This window comes from Scyliorhinus canicula, chromosome 11, assembly GCF_902713615.1.
Source record: "Scyliorhinus canicula chromosome 11, sScyCan1.1, whole genome shotgun sequence".
Classification (NCBI taxonomy): Eukaryota; Metazoa; Chordata; class Chondrichthyes; order Carcharhiniformes; family Scyliorhinidae; genus Scyliorhinus; species Scyliorhinus canicula.
The window spans coordinates 9,493,934-9,515,631 of record NC_052156.1 but is presented as its reverse complement, the minus strand read 5'-3'; the positions used below and the strand labels follow the sequence as shown (position 1 = coordinate 9,515,631).

The following is a 21,698-nucleotide window of genomic DNA, read 5'->3' as shown; positions in this document are numbered from 1 at the left end:
CTCTGATAGTGGGTTCACAATGTGTTCTTGCAAGGAGTGCAGATAAGAAGAGAGTTGGCACTATCTATCGACCTGTTCAGTATCATTGCCTTGTTGCTATTGTGAACTGTTAATAATGTGTCTGTACATCTGATGTTTGAAGTAACCTTTTCTGAAGTTGGTACTTCAGGTCTCTTTCACGTGCTCTCTTGTATGTTTCCTGACAGAGCACCATGCTGCAAGCCATTGAACGTTACATGAAGCAGGCAATCGTGGACAAAGTGCCTAGTGTCTCCAGCTCCGCATTGCTTTCCTCCTTGGTAAGTGTCGTTTTCTGCTGCAAAATATAATATCATGGTATAAGAATAATGTGGGCTTGTCGTGAAGAAGGGAGCGTTATTTACACAGCCCGACCATGTCTTTTGCTATGTGGTCTACGGAGTAATTTCATTGATCTTAATTGATACAGTAACACTTTAAGAAGGAATAGCATTTGCTTTGTCAATTTTGGAAATTGACAAAGCTTGCTCTGTGGGATTTGCATTTTGCTTGCAATTGTTATTGGATGGATAAGTTGGGAGGGGCAAGTGTGTATCATTAATCTGCCATTTCCTTGGTGTGTTGCAGCACTTGCTCAAGACTGGCTTTGACGTGGTGAAGCGTTGGGTGAACGAAGCTCAGGAAGCAGCCTCGAGTGACAACATTATGGTGCAGGTAAATGAAAAATGGTGGCACAATGTAAACCAGTGCAACCAATACACTGATAACTTTGTGGGTATGTACACCACCCAGAGCCAGACACAGACCGAAGGGCCCAGGTTGACTCCATACTTTGTGCTGAGTTGGTTGATGGTGGAAATCGACCTTGGCGAACATAGCGAGGGCAGGCTCAGTAAACAAGAGGATATTGAGAAGGGTGAAGAACAGAAACCTTGGAGTCCATGTTCACAAGTCCCTGAAGGTGGCAGGACAGATAGATAAAGTGGCATGAAAGCACATGGAATGTGTTCCTCTGTTGGATGGGGTATAGAATACAGAAGCAGCAATGTAATGCTGGAAAAATACATGACACTGGTTTGGCCATGGCTGGAGTTTTGCGTAGAATTCTGGTCACCACGTTACAGGAAGGAGGTAATTGCTCTAGAGAGAGTTCCGAGGAGATTTTCAAGAATGTTGCCAGGGCTGAAAAAATTCAGCTATTGAGAAGATTGGGTAGATTAAGATTGTTTTCTTTAGAACAGAGGAGGCTGAGGGGTGACTTGATTAAGATGTAAAAAAATATGAGGGCCCTGAATAGACCAGGAAATACTTATTTCCCCTAGTGGAGATGCCAATTACCAGAGGAGATAGATTTAAGGTGATTGGTAGAAGGATTAGCATGAATATTAGGAAAATTAGGTGTCCGGAATTCACTGCCCAGACTGCGTGTTTGGGGCAGAAACCCTCAACTCATTTAAAAGGTACCTGGATCTGCAGCTGAAATGCTACTGCTGGGTGCTGGAAGGTGGGATTAGAATGGGCGGCTAGTGTTTTCAACTGGTGCAGGTGGATCGAATGGCCTCTTTCTGTGCTGTTAAATTTCTATGGTGTTTGACCATAGAAGCAAGGACATTATGCTGAACCTTTATAAATCACCAGTTAAACTGGAGCATTGCGTCCAATAATGAGCACTAGACTTCAGGAAGGATTTCACGTTCTTGGAGGAGGTGCGGAAGTGATTTACTGGAATGGTAGCAGAGATGAGACACCACGGAAACTAAGATTGTTCTACTTAGACCAGATAGAGAGAAAGATAAGGAGTGATTTAGTGGAGGGGTTGAAAATGATGAAAGGGACACAGTGGAGGAAGGCGCCGGGACCGGTTGGGTTCCCGGTTGAATTTTATAAAAAATATGCTGACCTGTTGGTTCGGACCTTTAACGAGGCATGGGAGGGGGGGAGTTTTGCCCCCGACGATGTCACGGGCGCTGATTTCCCTGATCCTGAAGCGAGATAAGGACCCCCTGCAGTGTGGATCATATAGGCCAATTTCACTGTTGAACGTGGACGCCAAGTTGCTGGCAAAGATCTTGGCCACTAGAGTAGAGGACTGTGTGCCGGGGGTGATACATGAAGATCAGACGGGATTTGTGAAGGGGAGGCAGCTGAACACTAACGTGCGAAGGCTGCTAAATGTGATAATGATGCCGGCGGCAGAAGGAGAGGCGGAGATTGTGGTGGCATTAGATGCGGAGAAGGCCTTTGATAGGGTTGAGTGGGGGTACTTGTGGGAGGCGTTAGAGAGGTTCGGGTTTGGGGAGGGGTTTATTAAATGGGTGAGGTTGCTGTACGAGGCCCCGATGGCGAGTGTAGCGACAAATGGGAGGAGGTACGAGTACTTCAGGCTCTACCGTGGGACGAGGCAGAGGTGCCCCCTGTCCCCCTTGCTTTTTGCGTTGGCAATTGAGCCTCTGGCCATTGCGCTAAGGGAGTCGGGGAGGTGGAGGGGTCTGGTGCGGGGTGGGGAGGAGCACCGAGTGTCACTTTATGCAGATGACTTGTTGCTGTATGTAGCAGACCCGGTGGGGGGAATGCCGGAGGTGATGGAGATTCTTGCTGAGTTTGGGAGTTTCTCGGGCTACAAGTTGAACCTGGGCAAGAGCGAGCTGTTTGTTGTACACCCGGGTGATCAGGAGGAGGGGATTGGTAGGCTCCCGCTAAAACGGGCAGTGAGGAGTTTTAGGTACCTGGGGGTTCAGGTGGCTAGGAGTTGGGGGACTTTGCATAAGCTTAATTTTACTAGGTTGGTGGAGCAGATGGAGGAGGAGTTCAAAAGGTGGGACATGCTGCTGCTGTCGTTGGCGGGTAGAGTACAGTCCGTTAAAATGACGGTGCTCCCGAGGTTTTTGTTTTTGTTCCAGTGCCTCCCCATCCTTATTTCGAGGGCCTTCTTTAGGAGTGTGAACAGCAGCATCACGGGATTTGTTTGGGCGCATCGGACTCCGAGGGTGAGGAGGGTCTTTTTGGAGCGGGGCAGGGATGCAGGGGGGCTGGCGCTGCCCAACCTCTCTGGGTACTATTGGGCGGCTAATGTCTCGATGGTACGCAAGTGGGTAATGGATGGGGAGGGGGCAGCATGGAAAAGGATGGAGATGGCGTCCTGCGGAGGCACGAGCCTGAAGGCACTGGTAACGGCGCCGTTGCTTCTCCCTCCAACGAGGTACACCACGAGCCCAGTGGTGGCGGCTACCCTCAAGATTTGGGGGCAGTGGAGGCAACACAAGGGCGAAGTGGGGGGCTCGGTGGAGGCCCCGCTGCGGGGGAACCACCGGTTTGTCCCAGGGAACATTGATGGCGGTTTCCTGGGGTGGCACAGAGCGGGCTTAAGGAAGTTGGGAGACCTGTTCATTGACGGGAGGTTTGCGAGCCTGGGTGAGCTGGAGGAGAAGTTTGAGTTCCCCCCGGGGAATATGTTCAGGTACCTTCAGGTCAAGGCGTTTGCTAGGTGGCAGGTGGAGGGGTTCCCTTTGCTGCCCCCGCGGGGGGGTAAGGGATAGGGTGCTTTCGGGGGTGTGGGTCGGGGATGGGAAGGTGTCTGACATCTACCAGGTGATGCAGGAGGTGGAGGAGGCGTCGGTAGAGGAGCTGAAGGCTAAGTGGGAAGTGGAGCTGGGAGAGCAGATTGAGGAGGGGACATGGTCGAACGCCCTGGAGAGGGTGAACTCCTCCTCTTCATGTGCGAGGCTTAGCCTCATCCAGTTCAAGGTACTGCACAGGGCTCATATGTCCGGGACGAGGATGAGCAGGAGGAGGAGGGGAGGGGGGGGGGAGGAGGAGGGGGGAGGAGGAGAGGAGGGGAGGGGGGGAGGAGGGGAGGGGGGGAGGAGGGGAGGGGGGGAGAGGGGAGGGGGGGAGAGGGGAGGGGGGGAGAGGGGAGGGGGGGAGAGGGGAGGGGGGGGAGAGGGGAGGGGGGGAGAGGGGAGGGGGGGAGAGGGGAGGGGGGGAGAGGGGAGGGGGGAGAGGGGAGGGGGGGAGGGGGGAGAAGGGAGGGGGGGGAGAGGGGAGGGGGGGAGAGGGGAGGGGGGGAGAGGGGAGGGGGGGAGAGGGGAGGGGGGGAGAGGGGAGAGGGGAGGGGGGGAGAGGGGAGGGGGGGAGAGGGGAGGGGGGGAGAGGGGAGGGGGGGAGAGGGGAGGGGGGGAGAGGGGAGGGGGGGAGAGGGGAGGGGGGGAGAGGGGAGGGGGGGAGAGGGGAGGGGGGGAGAGGGGAGGGGGGGGGGAGGGGAGGGGAGGGGGGGAGAGGGGAGGGGGGGGGAGGGGGGGGGGGAGGGGGGGAGGGGGGGAGAGGGGGAGGGGGGGAGGGGGGGAGAGGGGAGGGGGGGAGGGGGAGGGAGGGAGGGGAGGGGGGGGAGGGAGGGGGGGAGGGGGGGGAGGGAGGAGGGGAGGGGGGGAGGGAGGGGAGGGGGGGAGGAGAGGGAGGGGGGGGAGGGGGGGGAGGGAAGGAGGGGGGGGAGGAGAGGGGGGAGGGGGAGGAGGAGGAGGGAGGGGGAGGAGGAGGGGGGGAAGAAGGAAGGAGGGGGCGGGGAGAAGGAGGGGGGGGAGGGGGCGGGGAGAAGGAGGGGGGGGAGGGGGAAGGTGGAAGGAGGGGGCCTGGAAGGAGGAAGGAGGGGGGGGGGAAGGAAGGGGAATGGGGGGGGGGGGGAGGAGGTAATGAGGGAGGAAGGGGGGAGGAGGGGTGAGGGGGAGAAGGGCGAGGGAGGGGGGAATGGGGGGAGGAGTGGGAGAGGGGAAATGGGGGGAGGGGGGATGGGGGAAGTGGAATGGGGGGGAAGGGGGAGAGGAAGGAGGAGGGGGGAAGGGGGGTATTGTTTATGTTAATTTAATTAATTTTTAATTTATTTTGTTGTTCAGCGGGTTTGGGTGGGGTCGGGGGGGGGGGGGGGGGCGGGGGCTCGTTATATGCGTTGTTACGGGTCCGGGGGGTGTTTATTATTGTTATCATCATTGTTTTGTTGTTATACATTTTTCAAAAATTTCAATAAAAATTATTTATGAACAAAAAGAAAATGATGAAAGGTGCTCCAACTTTCGAAATGATGCTAAACTGCTGCAATAGCAACATGTTCAAAAGAAATTAAAATATTCCATTACACCGTTGAACGAAGAGCAGGGATTTTGCCCGAGTCCTGGATAAAATTCCCCTCGACCAATTCTGGTAAAACAGCTTAACTTTTGTGTGTGTGTAAATTGTTGTATTTGCTGCCAAATAGTGACTGGCCTTCACTCTTTCAGTATCACGCTCTGGGGCTACTGTACCATATCCGGAAGAACGACCGGCTTGCGGTTAACAAGATGGTGACCAAGTTCTCACGCCAGGGCCTGAAATCTCCATTTGCCTATTGTATGATGATCCGCGTTGCCAGTAAACTGCTGGAAGAGGATGCCAACAGGTGGGAACTTGTGAGGTCAAATGAACCAAGTTTTTCAGCTGTCCCATGAGGAGAATGTGGCTAACTGCTGAGCAAAGTTCTTTCCATTGTTCCTCTGCATCAACTTCAAAATATTATCCCAATTGGCAGCAGTACAAGGAACAAGGTCCACCAGCAACCTTTTTCAGGGTGTTGCCAAATTAACTAGATATGGCAGTTATTAATGATAATATTGCTTTTCAGAGTCGCCAGGTATCAAATGATACACCACAAGGCTTTACCTGATATCGAGCACAGACCAAACAACCAGTTAGTCAGTTCAAGTTCAAAGATAGTTTATTTACACACAAGGATTACTTCGATATGCAACATAAAACACTACAAGTTAGACTACACCTAACATCTACAATAACCTATACTTAACTTCAGGGCAACCGGCTCTTTGTAGATGAACAAGGCCTTTGTTCGGATCTTGCGTGGCTGGGTAGAAGAAGTGGCTTTGTTTCTCCTGGGCTCATCCGTCTGCTCGCGATTGTTGGTCTTGAACTTGTCTTCTGGTCGTAATGCTACACTTGGTTTTAGGCGTAGGCCGGGGCCAAGAGAGACCCAACAGATGGTTGTCTCTCTTTTTATCCCTCTGGGATTTCACGCTCTTTGGGGTGGCCCTTAGCTTTGGACCCAATAATTCGACAGGCTTCGATGACTGCCTTCGATTTTGGCCAATAAAGGGGCGGGTGCCTTGATGGCTGGATGTGTCCTGAGCGGTCATTGACCGTGGCTGTTTGAGCTTTCTTAGCAAAGGGAGTGGTGCCGTCTGCATCTGTATCGGTTACCTGAGTACAGTCCTTTTTGTTCTTGGGAAATGGGCCATTAGAATGCAAACGAGCGGGGGTTTCGATCGCATCTAGCTATCTGGGTTGCAAATACACACACAAGCTCTGAGTGTGTCTGAGTCCTGGGTTGGCCATAATGCAGGTGGCCATCTAAGATGGCTACAAGGGCAACTAGGGATAGGCAATAAATATTAACCTCCCAAGCAATGCCCACATCCAAAAATTAATTATTTTTATAATGGTGATTTTTTTTTTCAGTTCTCATATTAACTTTCAAGTGATAGCTATGAATGAAATGGCCAATCAAATGCTGAACCGGGGATGGTTTTATACAATCCATTGGGTCCTGCATTCTTTAGTTGAAGGTTCTGAAGAATAAATCCACACCTGATTGTTATTGAGCAATACCTTCTGGTGAGCTCAAGATCAGGCTCGACTGTGAAGCAGCTCCACGCTTGAAAAGCCTGCTGATACTGACTGCCGTGGTTCACACGTAGATAATCCTGGGTTTGCATACCGCACAAGAGGGGGGCCTGGCAACTGTGGAACTATATTGTCACCAAGCAGTCGGTGTCTTCAAGAGAGATGAGCATCAAATTAGCTGAAGGGAAGTATTAAGAAATCTGCTGCAGAAAAATTGCCATTTTAATACATGTAATAGTGGCTCAAAATTAAGTAAAGGTGACTATCAAAATGAGATCTTGTGCGATCTCCTTTCTAAGGAGTGACAGCTCCTGATTGGCACGTAGAAATGCAAATGATACTGAATGCGTCGTTCCTTACACATTCACTGGTGCTCCAACTCCAAAAGGAAATATTAGGCTGGCATCCAAAATTTGCAGCTCTTGAGTTCCTCATGCAGCTTGGTATCCAAGACCCCTCGGGAAGCACAGCAAGTGTCCTCAACAATCTGTCTCTTCCCCCATTATTCAGAGCTTTATCTTTATGAAACAGAACTAATCACATGCAAGCATACTTGTAGGAGGGGACACACTATGATGCCTTGTGCAGAACTTGCATTTTTTAAACATGTAAACCTGTGGTGTGACTTCGAGCCATAGAACCAAGTTTTTAAAGGCGTCAGTTAGAAGTGTAACCACCACACTGAAATGTTAATGATTTCAGTGCGATGTATGCACCCCTCCGTTTTATATCTTTTACACATCCGACCATCCCGCTGTGAGTAAGAACGTTGTCTTGTAGAGGAGTGTTTAGACCATGCTGAATTTACTAATCCTGACCAAGATCACAAAATGAGTCCAGTCGGCAGTGTCAGTGCGTAAAAGAATTAGCCCGAATTTCCAGAAGGTGACGGAAAGAATGAGTGGAAAACATTACAGTGCCTGTGTGTGTGTGTGTTTGTTTAGTTAGTGGTCATATGTCATTGCTTCAGGGAGGTGGGGGGAGACTGTCCCTGCCCAGTTCCGAGGTTCTTTTTACTAACACCCAACTACAACATAGCTGGTTGAAACTTGGCTGACATTCTAAAAGGTTGCGGATGACTTCTCGGACCATCTGCCCACTCTGCATACCAGCGAGTTGATGAGGAAAAGCAAAAAGGCCTGGGGAAAGGTTGGCCTTAATGGGTGCCTTGAGAGACTTGTGCTGTGGGTGGATAGAACCATTTAGTGAATTTTCAACATGCTTTTGTTGCAAAGCCTCTTTTCCAATTTTACTGTTGCATCTGCTTGAGACACACCTGGAGGAGCCATATTTTAAAGGGCCCCTTTACCATGGAAGGGGAGTAGGATGCAGGATGCCTGCACAAGATGCACAGTGACATTGAGTGACCGCCAGCTTTTAGTGTAGCTAGCCAAACAGGAGTGCAGTATTCCATAACTGAGTAACAAAATGCATGACCAGGTGAGTGTTTAGTGCAGGCGCCTGCATCCCACTTAGAGTTTACTATTTCAAAGAACAAGATATCAATTCCCACAGCCTATCCTAATAACTAAGAATCCTGGGACTAGAGATCATTGTGGTAAATTATGATCAGAGCAAGATTCTGACTGGCTACAAATGCAAACAGAGCCTTATTGTGTCAGTATGTATTGCACATAATGCTGCGACATTTTCCTTTTTAAAGGCTTATTTAAGTTTCAGCAGTAGTCAGCTTTTGGTTTTGCCAGTGCCCTGCAGAATTGTAGCCCTTTTCAGTCCTTGATTCCAGACCTGCCGTTTTTTTTAAGTGCTGGGATTGTGAGGGGCAGGTTTGCAGCATCGACGGGGTGGTAATAGGTTGCTTTGTTGTTTTCTCAGCCGTGACAATCCACTGTTTGATTTCATTGAGAACTGCATGAGGAACAAGCACGAGATGGTAGTCTATGAAGCAGCTTCTGCTATTGTCAATCTGCCAAACTGTACAGCCAAAGAACTGGCGCCTGCGGTCTCTGGTAAGTGTGTGAAAGCAAAAAGAGAAATGGTTTGAATAAATATTGTGGGGGAAATCATTTGAGAACTACTTGCGTGCTGATTCAATGATCGATTAAGAGTATGAACGTTTCACTGTATCAAACTGACAAAGTGAAATTGTTCACAAGCAGAGGCCAGGTGACCTTCAAGTTCCCCTCACCCGTTAAGAGAGTCCTGAGATAGCTGACCAAGCACTCGCCCTCCTCCACTGTAGCTACATACCAAGTAACTCCAAAACGAAGATTCACTTTCTTGACTGCAAGAACAATTTGTGCTTCTCGTGTAGTAAAAGGTCCCAAGATATTTAAAGGAACTCAATTGGAGGAAAATCAACACTGAGGAAAAGGAGGAGCTATTAGGATGGGTGACCAAATGCTGAATAAAAGAGGTTTGGGGGAGAGTTTTAAAGAAAGAAAGAGAGGTGGAGAGATTTAGGGAGGAATTTCAGCACTTGGGGGCCTAGACAGCCAGGGGTGAGGCAAAGGAAGTGGAAAAAGAAAAAGTAGTTCCTGGAGGGTTGTAGGGTCAGAGGAGGCAATAGGGAAGAGCAAGGACATGGACGAGACTATCTCTGACACCCACAGTGCAACTGGGGATAATAACTCACTGCCTGAAGAATAGCAGACACTTCCTGCATTGTACGATCTAAACCAGCCCATATTGCACCATTTTTATTACAAGTTTACACTTGTTTGTATTAAGAAAATGGAACCGCCACATATTATCATTTCATAACCCCGCATGGTGGGTTAAGTTTAGCAACATCTGATGACTTGGTGACTTGGCAACAAGTTCCAGCAATTTCTGCTGTTTCTGAGACATTTGATGCTGATCTCGCTCTCTCTCTCTCCCTGCAGTGCTGCAGTTGTTCTGCAGTTCACCTAAGGCCGCCCTGCGATACGCAGCAGTGAGGACACTCAACAAGGTAAGAGGAGATTTGAAGAGTGGCGCTAGATTTTTGCACCTTCACACCAGAGCTTCCTTTATGCCTCTTTGATGCTGTCAGTGATGGGAAATTATAGTTATGAAGACGTACTGGAGTGCAAGAGAATTGATGGAAGATTAAGTAGAAATTCTTTAGAAATGATGAAGGTTTTAATGAATTATTTCCTCTGATCGGGATTGAGTGTTGGGGTGTCTGATTTAAAACGTGGAAGAAATTCTGTATTCTTGATTTGTTGGAGAGCAGAATACTTTCCCATGGAGAGTAATTGAGGCAGAGATCATTGCATCTTTTTAATGCAAGAGTAGATAAACATTGGAATTGAATGGTGACACAGGGAAAGAGCACAGAAGTGAGATTAGTTATTGATTGCTGTAGCAATGAGGCACAAACTGGGGTGCCTGACCTTCTACAGTATCGCTCTCTCGAGTGGTTACTTCTATCATAGCTAATGATTAGTGTCATAAAACGATATTCTGAAGCCATTGCTACTAAACACCATGTCCTTATCTACTTAAGGTAGTGCATTTCCATAACCTAATGATGTTCTCAAGCCAATGAACTACTTTTAAAGTGTAGTCGCTGCTGTAAGAACTGCGGCATCCAAATTGCGCACGGAACACACGCTAACAGCAATGTGATAATGCTTTATTGATGTGAATCGAGGGATAAATATTACTTTGGATATAGGGAGAGAATTTCAATAGAAAATTTCATGCGTAGGCAGCCGGAAGGAAAGCCCTGCTTTGGTACTGCACTATAATGTTGGCCGAGATTATGATGGAGTCTCAAAGTTCTGAACCTTCAAGCCTCTGACTTCTCTCCCCTCACCACATCCACTCACTGGTGAATTCCTACAAAAAGATGTGCTGTTAGGTAATTTGGACATTCTGAATTCTTACCAGAACAGGTGGCGGAATGTGGCAACTGGGAGCTTTTCACAGTAACTTCATTGCAGTGTTAATGTAAGCCTACTTTGACAATAAGGATTATTGTAAAGATTATTATTAAATGCTAGTTGAGTCCAGTGACATGGCTAGACTTTTCACAAAATCATAGTATCCCTGCAGAGCAGAAGGAGGCCATTCGTCCACCCCGGCAACCTAACCTGCACATCCTTGGACACTAAAGGGCAATTTAGCATAGCCAGTCCACCTAACCTGCACATTTGGACTGTGGACCAGAGCACCCGAAGGAAACCCCCGCAGACCCTGGGAAAACGTGCAAACTCCACACAGACAGTAGTTTTTTATTTGAACTGGGGCGGGGGCTGTGGGTTAGTTAAAATCTCCAGGGATTTATTCTTCGAAAAGCTTTTGATTTTGTTGGTTTGGTTTTATGCTGCCTTCATTAAAATGAAGGGTGCAACAACACAGCATTACACGCGGGAGACCTTAGTGCCAGAATCTGAAGTGTTAGTGCCTTGTTCCAGTAAAACACAGGTACGTTTTTGGAAACTTCAGAAAAGCCAAGGACCACGCAGGCTTGTCTCTTTACTATTCCAGTGCTACAAACCCAACAAATTTAGCACACCCCGAAAATTTCTTATTAGCTGCAGACATTTATGTCCCCTGACAATCAGCAGATGTCTTCTGGCATCTCACCCAAATTTACTTTCACTAGTTTATATTCATGACCCTGGTCCTTTCAGTATACTGAATTTTCAAGTAGTATAATAATAATCTTTATTATTGTCACAAGTAGGCTTACATTAACACTGCAATGAAGTTACTGTGAAAATCCCCTAGTTGCCATACTCCAGCGCCTGTTCGAGTACACAGAGGGAGAATTTCGAATGTCCAATTCACCTTACAAATGTGTCTTTCGGGACTTGTGGGAGGAAACCGGAGCACCCAGAGGAAACCCAGGCAGACAATGGGAGAACGTGCAGACTCCATTTAGCCTACATTTAGTTCTCAATATTATACGTGCTACAAAGAGGTGGCTGTCCTACTTAAGTAGTCTCTGTAGGGCCACAGAGTTGTACACCACAGAGAAGGTCAGTTGGCCATCATAGCTGTGATGGCATTTTGCAAGTGCTATTTAATGAGTCCCATTTCCCTATGGCGCTGCAGGATATTTTGACTTTATCTGAAAGTTCATTCTCTGCCACTTGAAATCACCCCAGTTGTTTACTCTATGCCTAAAGCACTCCATTTGTAGCATGGGATGAAAGGAAAATCATAAATCAGTAAACCATTGACTGTCTGGTTGAATCCCTGGCAAGCCCTATTTAGTGGGAATTTATTAACACGCCGTCAGTGACTTTAATCGGGTAGAAGCGAAAAGCTTGTGTCACCACGCTGATGGGAAGTTGAGTCCTTTTTAAAAACAGCCGCAACACTTGTTTTTCAGGTAGCGATGAAGCACCCATCAGCTGTGACTGCGTGCAACCTGGATCTGGAAAACCTGGTGACTGACTCGAACCGTAGCATTGCCACCCTTGCCATCACCACCTTATTGAAAACGGGCAGCGAGAGCAGCATTGACCGCCTCATGAAGCAGATCTCTTCCTTCATGTCTGAAATTTCAGACGAGTTCAAGGTAACCGTTTCTCCTTCGATGTTCACCGATGGGACCCAGTAAAACTGTGCCTTTTCACCCATGTCCAGTATTTCTGATATGAATCCGATATGCTGTTAGTGCATTTATACCTTTTTTTTTAAAGGAAGGGCTTTTTGCTTTGCACAGGAACGGGGCCGGGCTGTTTGGCCTAACTAGCCTATATTGGTATTTGTGCTCCTCGAGTCCCCTCACATCTTTCTTGATCTCACCTTGTCACCATATATTTCTATTATTTTTCTCATTGTGCTTATCAAGCTTTGCCTTACAGGTCTAGCATGCCTATCTTAATTAGTTAAGTATATATATATATATTTTAATTGTCCTCGTATCTAGGGCAGCACGGTAGCATGGTGGTTCGCGTAAATGCTTCACAGCTCCAGGGTCCCAGGTTCGGTTCCCGGCTGGGTCACTGTCTGTGCGGAGTCTACACGTCCTCCCCGTGTGTGCGTGGGTTTCCTCCGGGTGCACTGGTTTCCTCCCACAGTCCAAAGATGTGCGGGTTAGGTGGATTGGCCATGCTAAATTACCCGTAGTGTCCTAAAAAAGTAAGGTTAGGGGGGGGGTTGTTGGGTTACGGGTATAGGGTAGATACGTGGGTTTGAGTAGGATGATCATTGCTCGGCACAACATCGAGGGCCGAAGGGCCTGTTCTGTGCTGTACTGTTCTATGTTCTATCCTTTGATCATTAACTGTTGGGAAGGTTATGCATCACTGGGTATAGTCCATAGAATCCCATAGAATGGTGCAGAAGGAGGCCATTCAGCCCATCAAGTCTGCACCGACCCTTCGAACGAGCACTCTACCCATATCCACTCACTCAATTACACCTCCCTACCCCTGTAACCCCATAACCTTGCCTGCATATCCCTGAATACTAAGGGACAATTTAGCACCTAACCCGTACATATTTGGACTGTGTGAGGAAACCGGAGCACCCAGAGGAAACCTACGCAGACATGGGGAGAATGTACAAACTCCACACAAGACAGTGACCCAAGCTGGAATTGAACCCGGGTCCCTGACGCTGTGCTAACCGCTGTGCCACAGTGCCACCCAGTCCCTTTGGTTCCCCATCTAGGAGGCCTATATACCCACCAAACAGTAAATATGGGCAAGCATGCACTCATTGTCTCTTTCCAACAGGGTTCCTGGCTAGAGGGCAGGAGCGGACAACCAAAATGATTATTCCTCCCCGATCAAGGGCCACAAAGTCACTATATGTGTGCCCTGGCTGAGATCAACTAACTCAGCACAGATTGGGGAATAAATCCTGGGCCCAGTTGCACATCCTGTGTACATTTAGTCACCAGGCCATCAGGGAAGTGATTCAAACAGGAGATGTGATGAGACTAAGCCTATTCTTGTCACGTACACAAATGTCTAGGAGAGATCATTCAATGGCAATTAAATTCAGGAACTCTGACCACTTTCACCTCCTTCAATTGCCAGGCGCTGGTTTAAGTACAGTTCAAGCACTTGTACTTATTTAGAGCTTTCCACCACCTCTGGATATCCGAGAACACTTTAAACCAATTAAGTGCTTTTCGAAGTGTAGTCGTCAATAGAAGAAAAAAAGACAAACTGCAGCAACCAATCTATGCACAGCAAGGTCCCACAAACAGCAATATGATGATGACCAGATGATCTCTTTATAAAATAAAAACAGATTTTTTTTGTTTTCAAATTTAAGTGAAGCAGATTGAGGGGCAGTTGCTGCCCAGCACATTGAGGCGAATGCCCTTGCACCTCTTCAATATAGCGGCAGTTGATCATTTAAGACCACCTGGCAGGGAAGACAGGGCTTCTGTCTAACGTCTCATCTGAACAGCATCTCCGGCAGTGCAGCACTCCCTCAGCACCAGCACTGTTTCTGTGTTCAGGTTTTGTGTTCAAGTGTTTGGAACCCACAACTTGCCGACTGAGGTTAGAGTGCTACCCACTGAACCACAGCTGACCATTTTAAGTACATTTCCCAGGGTCCAGAAGGTATCAGGTCTGATTCTTGATGGTTGGCAGTTACTTTGGTGCGCTGCGCATCGGCTGCATCTCTCATGTCCTCCACACCCCCTCCCACCCCAACGCATCCCTGTTTCCAGCCAGTGTCCGGTTTTATGGGACCCATGCAGGATCATTGGATTGGATTTGTTTATTGTACGTAGACACAGACATCGGGTGAAGCATACAGGAGTGTAGTACTTCTCAGTTGAGGAGATGTGTAAAGAGATCAGATCAGTCCATAAGAGGGTCGTTTAGGAGTCTGGGGAAGAACAGTGGGAAAGAAGCTGTTTTTGAGTCTGTGTGTGTTCTCAGACTTTTGTATCTCCTGGAAGAGTGAGTAAGCCGGGTGGGAGGGGTCTTTGATTATGCTGCCCGCTTTCCCCAGGCAGCGGGAGGTGTAGATGGGGTCAATGGATGGGAGGCAGGTTCGTGTGATGGACTGGGCGGTGTTCACGACTCTGTAGTTTCTTACAGCCTTGGGCTGAGCAGTTGCCATACCAGGCTGTGATGCAGCCAGATAGGATGCTTTCTATGGTGCATCTGTAAAAGTTGGTAAGAGTCAATATGGACATGCCGAATTTCCTTAGTTTCCTTGGAAAGTATAGGCGCTGTTGTGCTTTCTTATTTTAAAGTATTTCAGATCTAATTTAAAGAAAACAATGAAGTTTGGAGAGAATCCCCTCCTAACTGGCTGCTTACTGTTCTCCTGATGATCCTGTGTGTTTAGGTGGTGGTAGTGCAGGCCATCAGTGCTCTGTGTCAGAAGTACCCACGAAAGCACTCCGTGATGATGAACTTCCTGTTCACCATGCTGCGAGAAGAGGTATGTTCACATAAAATTATAAGTATCTAAGAAATAACACTTTTAAAATAAAAATCATGTTTACAGTTTTTATTAATGAAATTTGTGAATGGTTATGGACGGATTTCCTGCTGCCATGGTATTCCTCAGATAACTTTGTAGAACTCTACAAAGGTGGGGAACTATTCAGTGCATCGTGCGCCTGCTAATTTGCTTTAAAGACCTGTCCAATTAGTCTCACTCCCTCAATTTTTTCCCATCCTGCAAACCCTTTAATTTCAAGTACATGTTTAATTCCCGTCTGTTGCATCAGCTTCCGCCTTCCTTTAAGGCAGTTTCCCTCCAGATCACCATAACTGGCTGCGCAGGAGATGGTGGCATTGAGATAATTTCACTGGATTTAGTAATCCCAAGGACCAGGTTAATGCTGTGGGGACATGGGTTCAAATCCCATTTTGGTGGCTGTGGAGTTCAAAATTCAATAAATAAAACCTGGAATTGAAAGCTAGTCTTCGTAATGGTGACCATGAAACCATCTTCGATTGTTTAACATTTGACGCACTGATGTCACTTGGGGGAGGAAATATGTGGTCCTCACCTGGTCTGGCCCACATTTTACTCCAGATCCACAGCAATGCTCTCTGAAATGGTCCAATAAACCGCTCAGTTCAGGGGCAACAAGGAATGGGCAACAGAGGCTGGTCAGTGACATCTACATCCCATGAAAGAGTAAAGGAAAAAAAAATTCCCCTCCGCTCCCCTCTTTTTTTTTTTTAAACCCCTGGCCCCAGCCCACTTCAAATTCGCTGAATGCACTTCAGTATTGTGCTGGATGTGGAACCCTAAATTCTAACACTGGGGGATAGATTTTGGCCCAGTGCATTTTTAATGGTGCTTTGTGGTCAATGTCTGTGCGGAGTCTGCACATCCTCCCCGTGTGTGCGTGGGTTTCCTCCGGGTGCTCCGGTTTCCTCCCACAGTCCAAAGATGTGCAGGTTAGGTGGATTGGCCATGATAAATTGCCCTTAGTGTCCAAAATTGCCCTTAGTGTTGGGTGGGGTTACTGGGTTATGGGGATAGGGTGGAGGTGTTGACCTTGGGTAGGGTGCTCTTTCCAAGAGCCAGTGCAGACTCGATGGGCTGAATGGCCTCCTTCTGCATTGTAAATTCTATGAAAAGAAACAAGTGTTAAAATATACTTAATCTAAGATGTCACACAATCCTGTACCAGCCTCCCCGGACAGGCACCGGAATATGGCGACTAGGGGCTTTTCACAGTAACTTCATTGAAGCCTACTCGTGACAATAAGCGATTTTCATTTTTCATTTTCATTTTTTTTTTCATAATTGTACCCTACCCTCTGGAAGTCAATATTCCAATCATCGATTTCTCCCAACTGCTCTTTATTGTGGTGATTTTTAAATTACGTTCCTTATTACTTTGTAGCAGTAGATATTGTTTTGAATTTCTTGCAAAATTAAGAACCTTCGGCTTGCGATCCTCCTTCCCAATAAAAACTGTATCTCCTTATCTATTCTATCAAAATCCCCTCACAAATTGAACACCTATTAAATCTTTCCTTCTCCATCTCTGCTCTAAAGTTAATGGGAGATTTACTGGGACGTGTTCAAAAATTATGTCCACGATTGTCCGTTTGCGCAGACACATTCTCAGCAGCACCGTCATCCAGTCTGTGGTCATTTTGAAAGACAGTAGCTGTCAGTGCAACGTAGCAGTGTCCTGGAGAGTTGGCCCTCGGGCTTGCCCTCGTGATGTTTTCCCTTGTGAGTTCCTGATCTTGGCCTAGCTGCCCCAAGATTGTGTGAGGGGCGCGAGCAGGAGGTGAGAAACATGCTGTGCCTAGTTAAAAATCTGAGCATATGTCATTCAGTTGGCCTCTGCACCTTGTGCCTTAAGTGTATCGGAAGAACGCTGCGGGAAGATTTCTGCTTGGGTGGGGCATGGGAAAAGTAGAAACTGAGGAAAGAAGTTAAAATATTGTGGGAGGGCCATTAGAACACCAGTGGAGTAAAAACAAAAATCACCTTTATGTGGTGTTTAGCATACAGCCCTATTAACATATATGGAATTCCCATCGCTGCTATTTTGACAGAAATTTTAAACCATTTAAGAAAGGAACTTCATGAAATTATATTAACCCGTTTGTGCTATTATTATTACAATTATATTATTAGGCTTCAAAATACAGAGGGATAAAAGTAAGCTATTTTTGCTAAAGTGTAGGTGGGCATCTTGTTGAATGTATTGGGATCATTATTCAAATAGTATAGTCTTCTGCTTAATACACTGTAGAGTCTATTTGCTGTATAATGGTTTGCATTCAAAGCAGGTTCCTTCAGCCTAACAAGAGGAAGAGTATTTTTTATTTAAAATGTGTGCAAGGTTTTCCCAGGGGTTGGGCAGCTCTCCAGCCAATGAACAATAGAGATAGAGTCTATAATATAATTTAAAATGAGTACTTAGAGAGCCACAATCTGAAAATATTTATAGGTTATAGGTCTTAGAAATACGCTTGTCCAACCCCGCGCGGGGGGGGGTATTATTTATGCCTTAATATTGCATGTTTTATAGTACTTTTGGAGAAGTGTCTTTTAATATTTAATCTCCACCTTCCAGGGAGGCACCTCCCATATTTGTTCAAGATTTCCATTAAGTAAATCAGCTGAGGATTTTTTGTTTACTCTGCCATGGAATTATATTCCATCGTTGCCCAGCCTACAGATGTCTTTTGACTCCATGAACAGTGGAGTAATTGGAATATTGGCCCATGTACAGCCTTCTGATTTTCCCCTCAGGGTGGATTTGAGTACAAGCGCGCCATCGTGGATTGCATCATCTGTATCATTGAGGACAACCCAGAGAGCAAGGAGACTGGGCTGGCTCACCTCTGCGAGTTCATTGAGGACTGTGAGTTTACAGTCCTCGCCACCCGCATCCTTCACCTGCTCGGGAGAGAAGGGGCCAGAACCCCCAACCCTTCCAAATACATTCGCTTCATCTACAACCGGGTCATCCTGGAGAATGAAGAGGTCCGGGCAGGTGAGTTGAACTTTGTGTCCGCTGTCAGTGAGACTTCTTATGTAAAGTTGGGATCGCAGAATGCTTAACAAGGTGATCATCAAGCAGGAAACAGGAGGAGAAAGAAAACTGGTGTGATTGAAAGGTGAGTGTTGTCAGTGGGCTTCTGGTGGCACATAATGGACAAAATACATTATATGTGATCTTCAGATACTGAAGCAGTCCATGTCCAAATGCAACAAGACCGGGACAATATCCTGCTTTGGGATGACAAGTCGCAAGTAACATTCATGTCACACATGTGCCAGGACCTGACCATCTCCAACGAGAGAATCTAACCATCATCACCCCATGACATTCAATGTCCTTACCATTGCTGAAGCCCCACACTGTTCCTCCCTTGTGGTGTTATGGTGATGAGTCGTTACAAGCTCCTGTAGCTCCATGATGGTGTTGCATAGGGAATTTCATGCTGTTGACCCAGAGATAATAAAGGAATAGTGTACATGGCCAAAGCATTATCATGTGAGACTTGGAGGTGGTGCCTTGAATGGTGATCCCATGACCGTGGAAACTCTTGTTCCTTCTCATTGGAATGTGCCCAGCCATGTGGTCCCCAACAAACTACATTTAGTGAGATACATATTGCATTCTACAGATAGTACATTCTGCAATCCAGGTGTATCAATGACGTGGGAGTAGATATTAAATTCAGCAGGAGGATTGACTGGTGAACTGCCTTCTCTTTGATCTTTGCACTTTATGCAAGGAACGGGTAAGGGAGTTTCCTGTGAGTGTCGGTGAAAAGCTGCACTGAGTCCTGTACACTCATCGCAAATGAGAAATGCAAGAGAAGTTGCCTTGTTAATCTGGAGAGCTCAATTTTGCCTTCGCTGCATTCAAGCTGACTTGTACTTAACAGGTGCGCCTGAAAGTATTGAAAAAATGAAAAATGAAAATCGCTTATTGTCACGAGTAGGCTTCAATGAAGTTACTGTGAAAAGCCCCTAGTCACCACATTCCGGCGCCTGTCTGGGGAGGCTGGTATGGAAATCGAACCGTGCTGCTGGCCTGCTTGGTCTGCTTTAAAAGCCAGCGATTTAGCCCAGTAAGCTAAACCAGCCCCTATTGCAAACCTTCATTAAAGAATTGTATTTCTCTCTGTCTTGAAATGTTTTTTTAGCTGCTGTGAGTGCTTTAGCGAAGTTTGGAGCGCAGAATGAAGAAATATACCCCAGTGTAAGCATACTGTTGAAGAGGTAAGGTGCACAATGCAGATGACCCCTATTTTATAATCGTACTTGCCCAGTATTAACACAGTGCCACAGCTATACAGTGCAGATAACTCTGTTTAGTATGATTTCTGTGATATGTATACTTAGAAAGAAGTCTATAATTGAATGGTGGAACTGGCTCAAAAGGGCTGAGTGACCATCTGTTCTATTTCCCTCTTGTCGGGCATGCAGTCCTGTTAACCCTCCCAGTATAATTTACCTACTCTCTGTAAGCATGCTGTTCTGGAGGGGGCAGGTGCATTATTCAGTATAATGTTACTGATCCCTGAGGATGCAGTGGAATATTTCTACCATGTTCAGAAATACAACGGCAGCTTCACAAATACTCAAAGCTCTGAAGCAAGTGTTTCTACTTAATCGCGACTTTGTGCGGCTATTCCCTTGGTTCCATTTCTATTCTCCGGTGGTTGGCAATGTGGCCGACTGTTCAGAATAAAATATGTGGAGCTCGGCTCGCTGCAAATAGAAATACTGTGTTTTTAGATATCTGTTGGGGGAGTGGTGGAAGGAAGATGAGCGATTGCTCTTTATAGTTTCTCATCTGTTAGTTGATCTCGCAGAGGGATAATTTAGAAATGGGGAGAAATAAATAAAGGATCAGTCAAGGTTCTCCGTCCTGGGTGCCAGCCAGTGACCTATGCTAGCCAGTGGCTGCGGTAGCATAATAATCATAATCTTTTATTAATGTCACAAGTAGGCTTACATTAACACTGCAATGAAGTTACTGTGAAAATCCCCTAGTCGCCACATTCCGGCGCCTGTGCGGGTACACTGATGGAGAATTCAGAATGTCCAATTCACCTAACAAGCACGTCTTTCGGGACTTGTGGGAGGAAACCCACGCCGACATGGGGAGAACGTGCAGACAGCATTGCAGTTCTGTTACTGGACTGGTAATCCAGAAATCTGGATCAGTGATCTGGAGACACTAATTCAAATCCCACTGTGGCCCCTGCCGAATTTAATTAAATAAATCTGGAATAAAAAGCTATTATTAGTACATGGTGCACATGTAACCACAGCATTGTCATAAAGACTCACCTGGGTTCACTAATGCTAACTGTATCCTAACACCGAGACCCATTTCCTATCGTACCTGTTTTCACCAATCAACATTGGCTTACAATCACGTCTTGGTTTTAAAATTCTCATGTTTGTTTTCAAATCATCCTGGCCTCACCCCTCGCTATCTCTGTAAACACCTCCAGCCACAATCCTTGCTGATGTCTGCACTCCTCTAATTCTGGTTGAGCAGCTACAATGTTCCATTATTAGATGTTGTACCTTCATTCCCTTAGTCCCTAAGATCTGGAATTCTCTCACTACACCTTTGGGCCTCTCTACCTTACTCTTCTCCTTTTAAGAAGCTTAAAACTCTAAAAACTACTACTTTGACTAAATATTTGGTTGCCTGACCTACTGTTGTGGGAAATGGTGGCGCAGAGGTATCGTCACAGCGCCAGGGTCCCAGGTTTGCTTCCCCCGCTGGGTGACTGTCCGTGCAGAGTCTGCACGTTCTCCCCGTGTCTGTGTGGGTTTCCTCCGGGTGCTCTGGTTTCCTCCCACAGTCCAAAGACGTGCAGGTTAGGTGGATTGGACCAGCTACAATTGCCCTTGGTGTCCAAAGAGGGATTATTGGGTTACGGGGATAGGGTGGAAGTGAGGGCTTAATGTGGGTCGGTGCAGACTCAATGGGTCGAATGGCCTCCTTCTGACTGTATGTTCTAATAATGCAGAGACCCAGGGTGATGCTCTGGGGAACCAGGTTTGAATCCCGCCACGACAGATGGTGAAATTTGAGTTCAATAAAAATCTGGCAACAATCCTGCTAGCGATGCCAACATCCCATGAAAAGATTGCCATTACATTTGTGAAAGTGGGGCAGGAGACAATGGCATGTTGGTGATGCCACTGGACCAGTAATCCAGAGTCCCAGGCTGACGTTCTGGGGGCACGAGTTCAATCCCACCACGGCAGCTGGTGGAATTTAAACCCATCTGGCTCACAAATGAAAATCTGCTGTCCTTTCCCAGTCTGGCCTGTATGTGACTCCTGACCCACAGCAATGTGACTTGTAAAGTCCCTCTGAAAAGGCCCAGCAAGCCACTCGGTTCAATGACAATTGGGGATGGGCAACACGTGCTGGCCTTGAAAGAATAGGTTGAATTACATTTTACCACGGGACAAATTACTCGAGTAGAATCCAGGGGACGGAAAGCAGATGCGATTTTAGCAGATCATGGGGATGTGATCATTCATTTTTTAAATGTACGGTTGATGTATTATGACTGTAAGCATAGGCAGAAAAACCACAGTTCTGCAGCAAAACTCCTCCATCTGCAATGAACAACACCTCAAAATGTACTTGCACATTTAAAGAGTGTTTATTGGTGAAGTCTTATAAACAACCTGGCGCCTAGGATCAC

General features: G+C 47.0%; 1 protein-coding gene across 1 annotated transcript in view; it reads left to right on the top strand.

The window, feature by feature from the left end:
• Positions 1 to 21,698, top strand: part of LOC119973751 (coatomer subunit gamma-1) — a 79,118-nt gene that overhangs the window by 34,119 nt on the left and 23,301 nt on the right. The window contains exons 7-15 of the mRNA XM_038812173.1: positions 207 to 299; positions 607 to 693; positions 5,247 to 5,404; positions 8,476 to 8,609; positions 9,486 to 9,553; positions 11,927 to 12,115; positions 14,863 to 14,958; positions 17,755 to 17,998; positions 19,161 to 19,236. Of these exons, the coding sequence (XP_038668101.1) occupies positions 207 to 299; positions 607 to 693; positions 5,247 to 5,404; positions 8,476 to 8,609; positions 9,486 to 9,553; positions 11,927 to 12,115; positions 14,863 to 14,958; positions 17,755 to 17,998; positions 19,161 to 19,236 (1,145 nt within the window). The remainder of the gene's footprint in view (positions 1 to 206; positions 300 to 606; positions 694 to 5,246; positions 5,405 to 8,475; positions 8,610 to 9,485; positions 9,554 to 11,926; positions 12,116 to 14,862; positions 14,959 to 17,754; positions 17,999 to 19,160; positions 19,237 to 21,698) is intronic.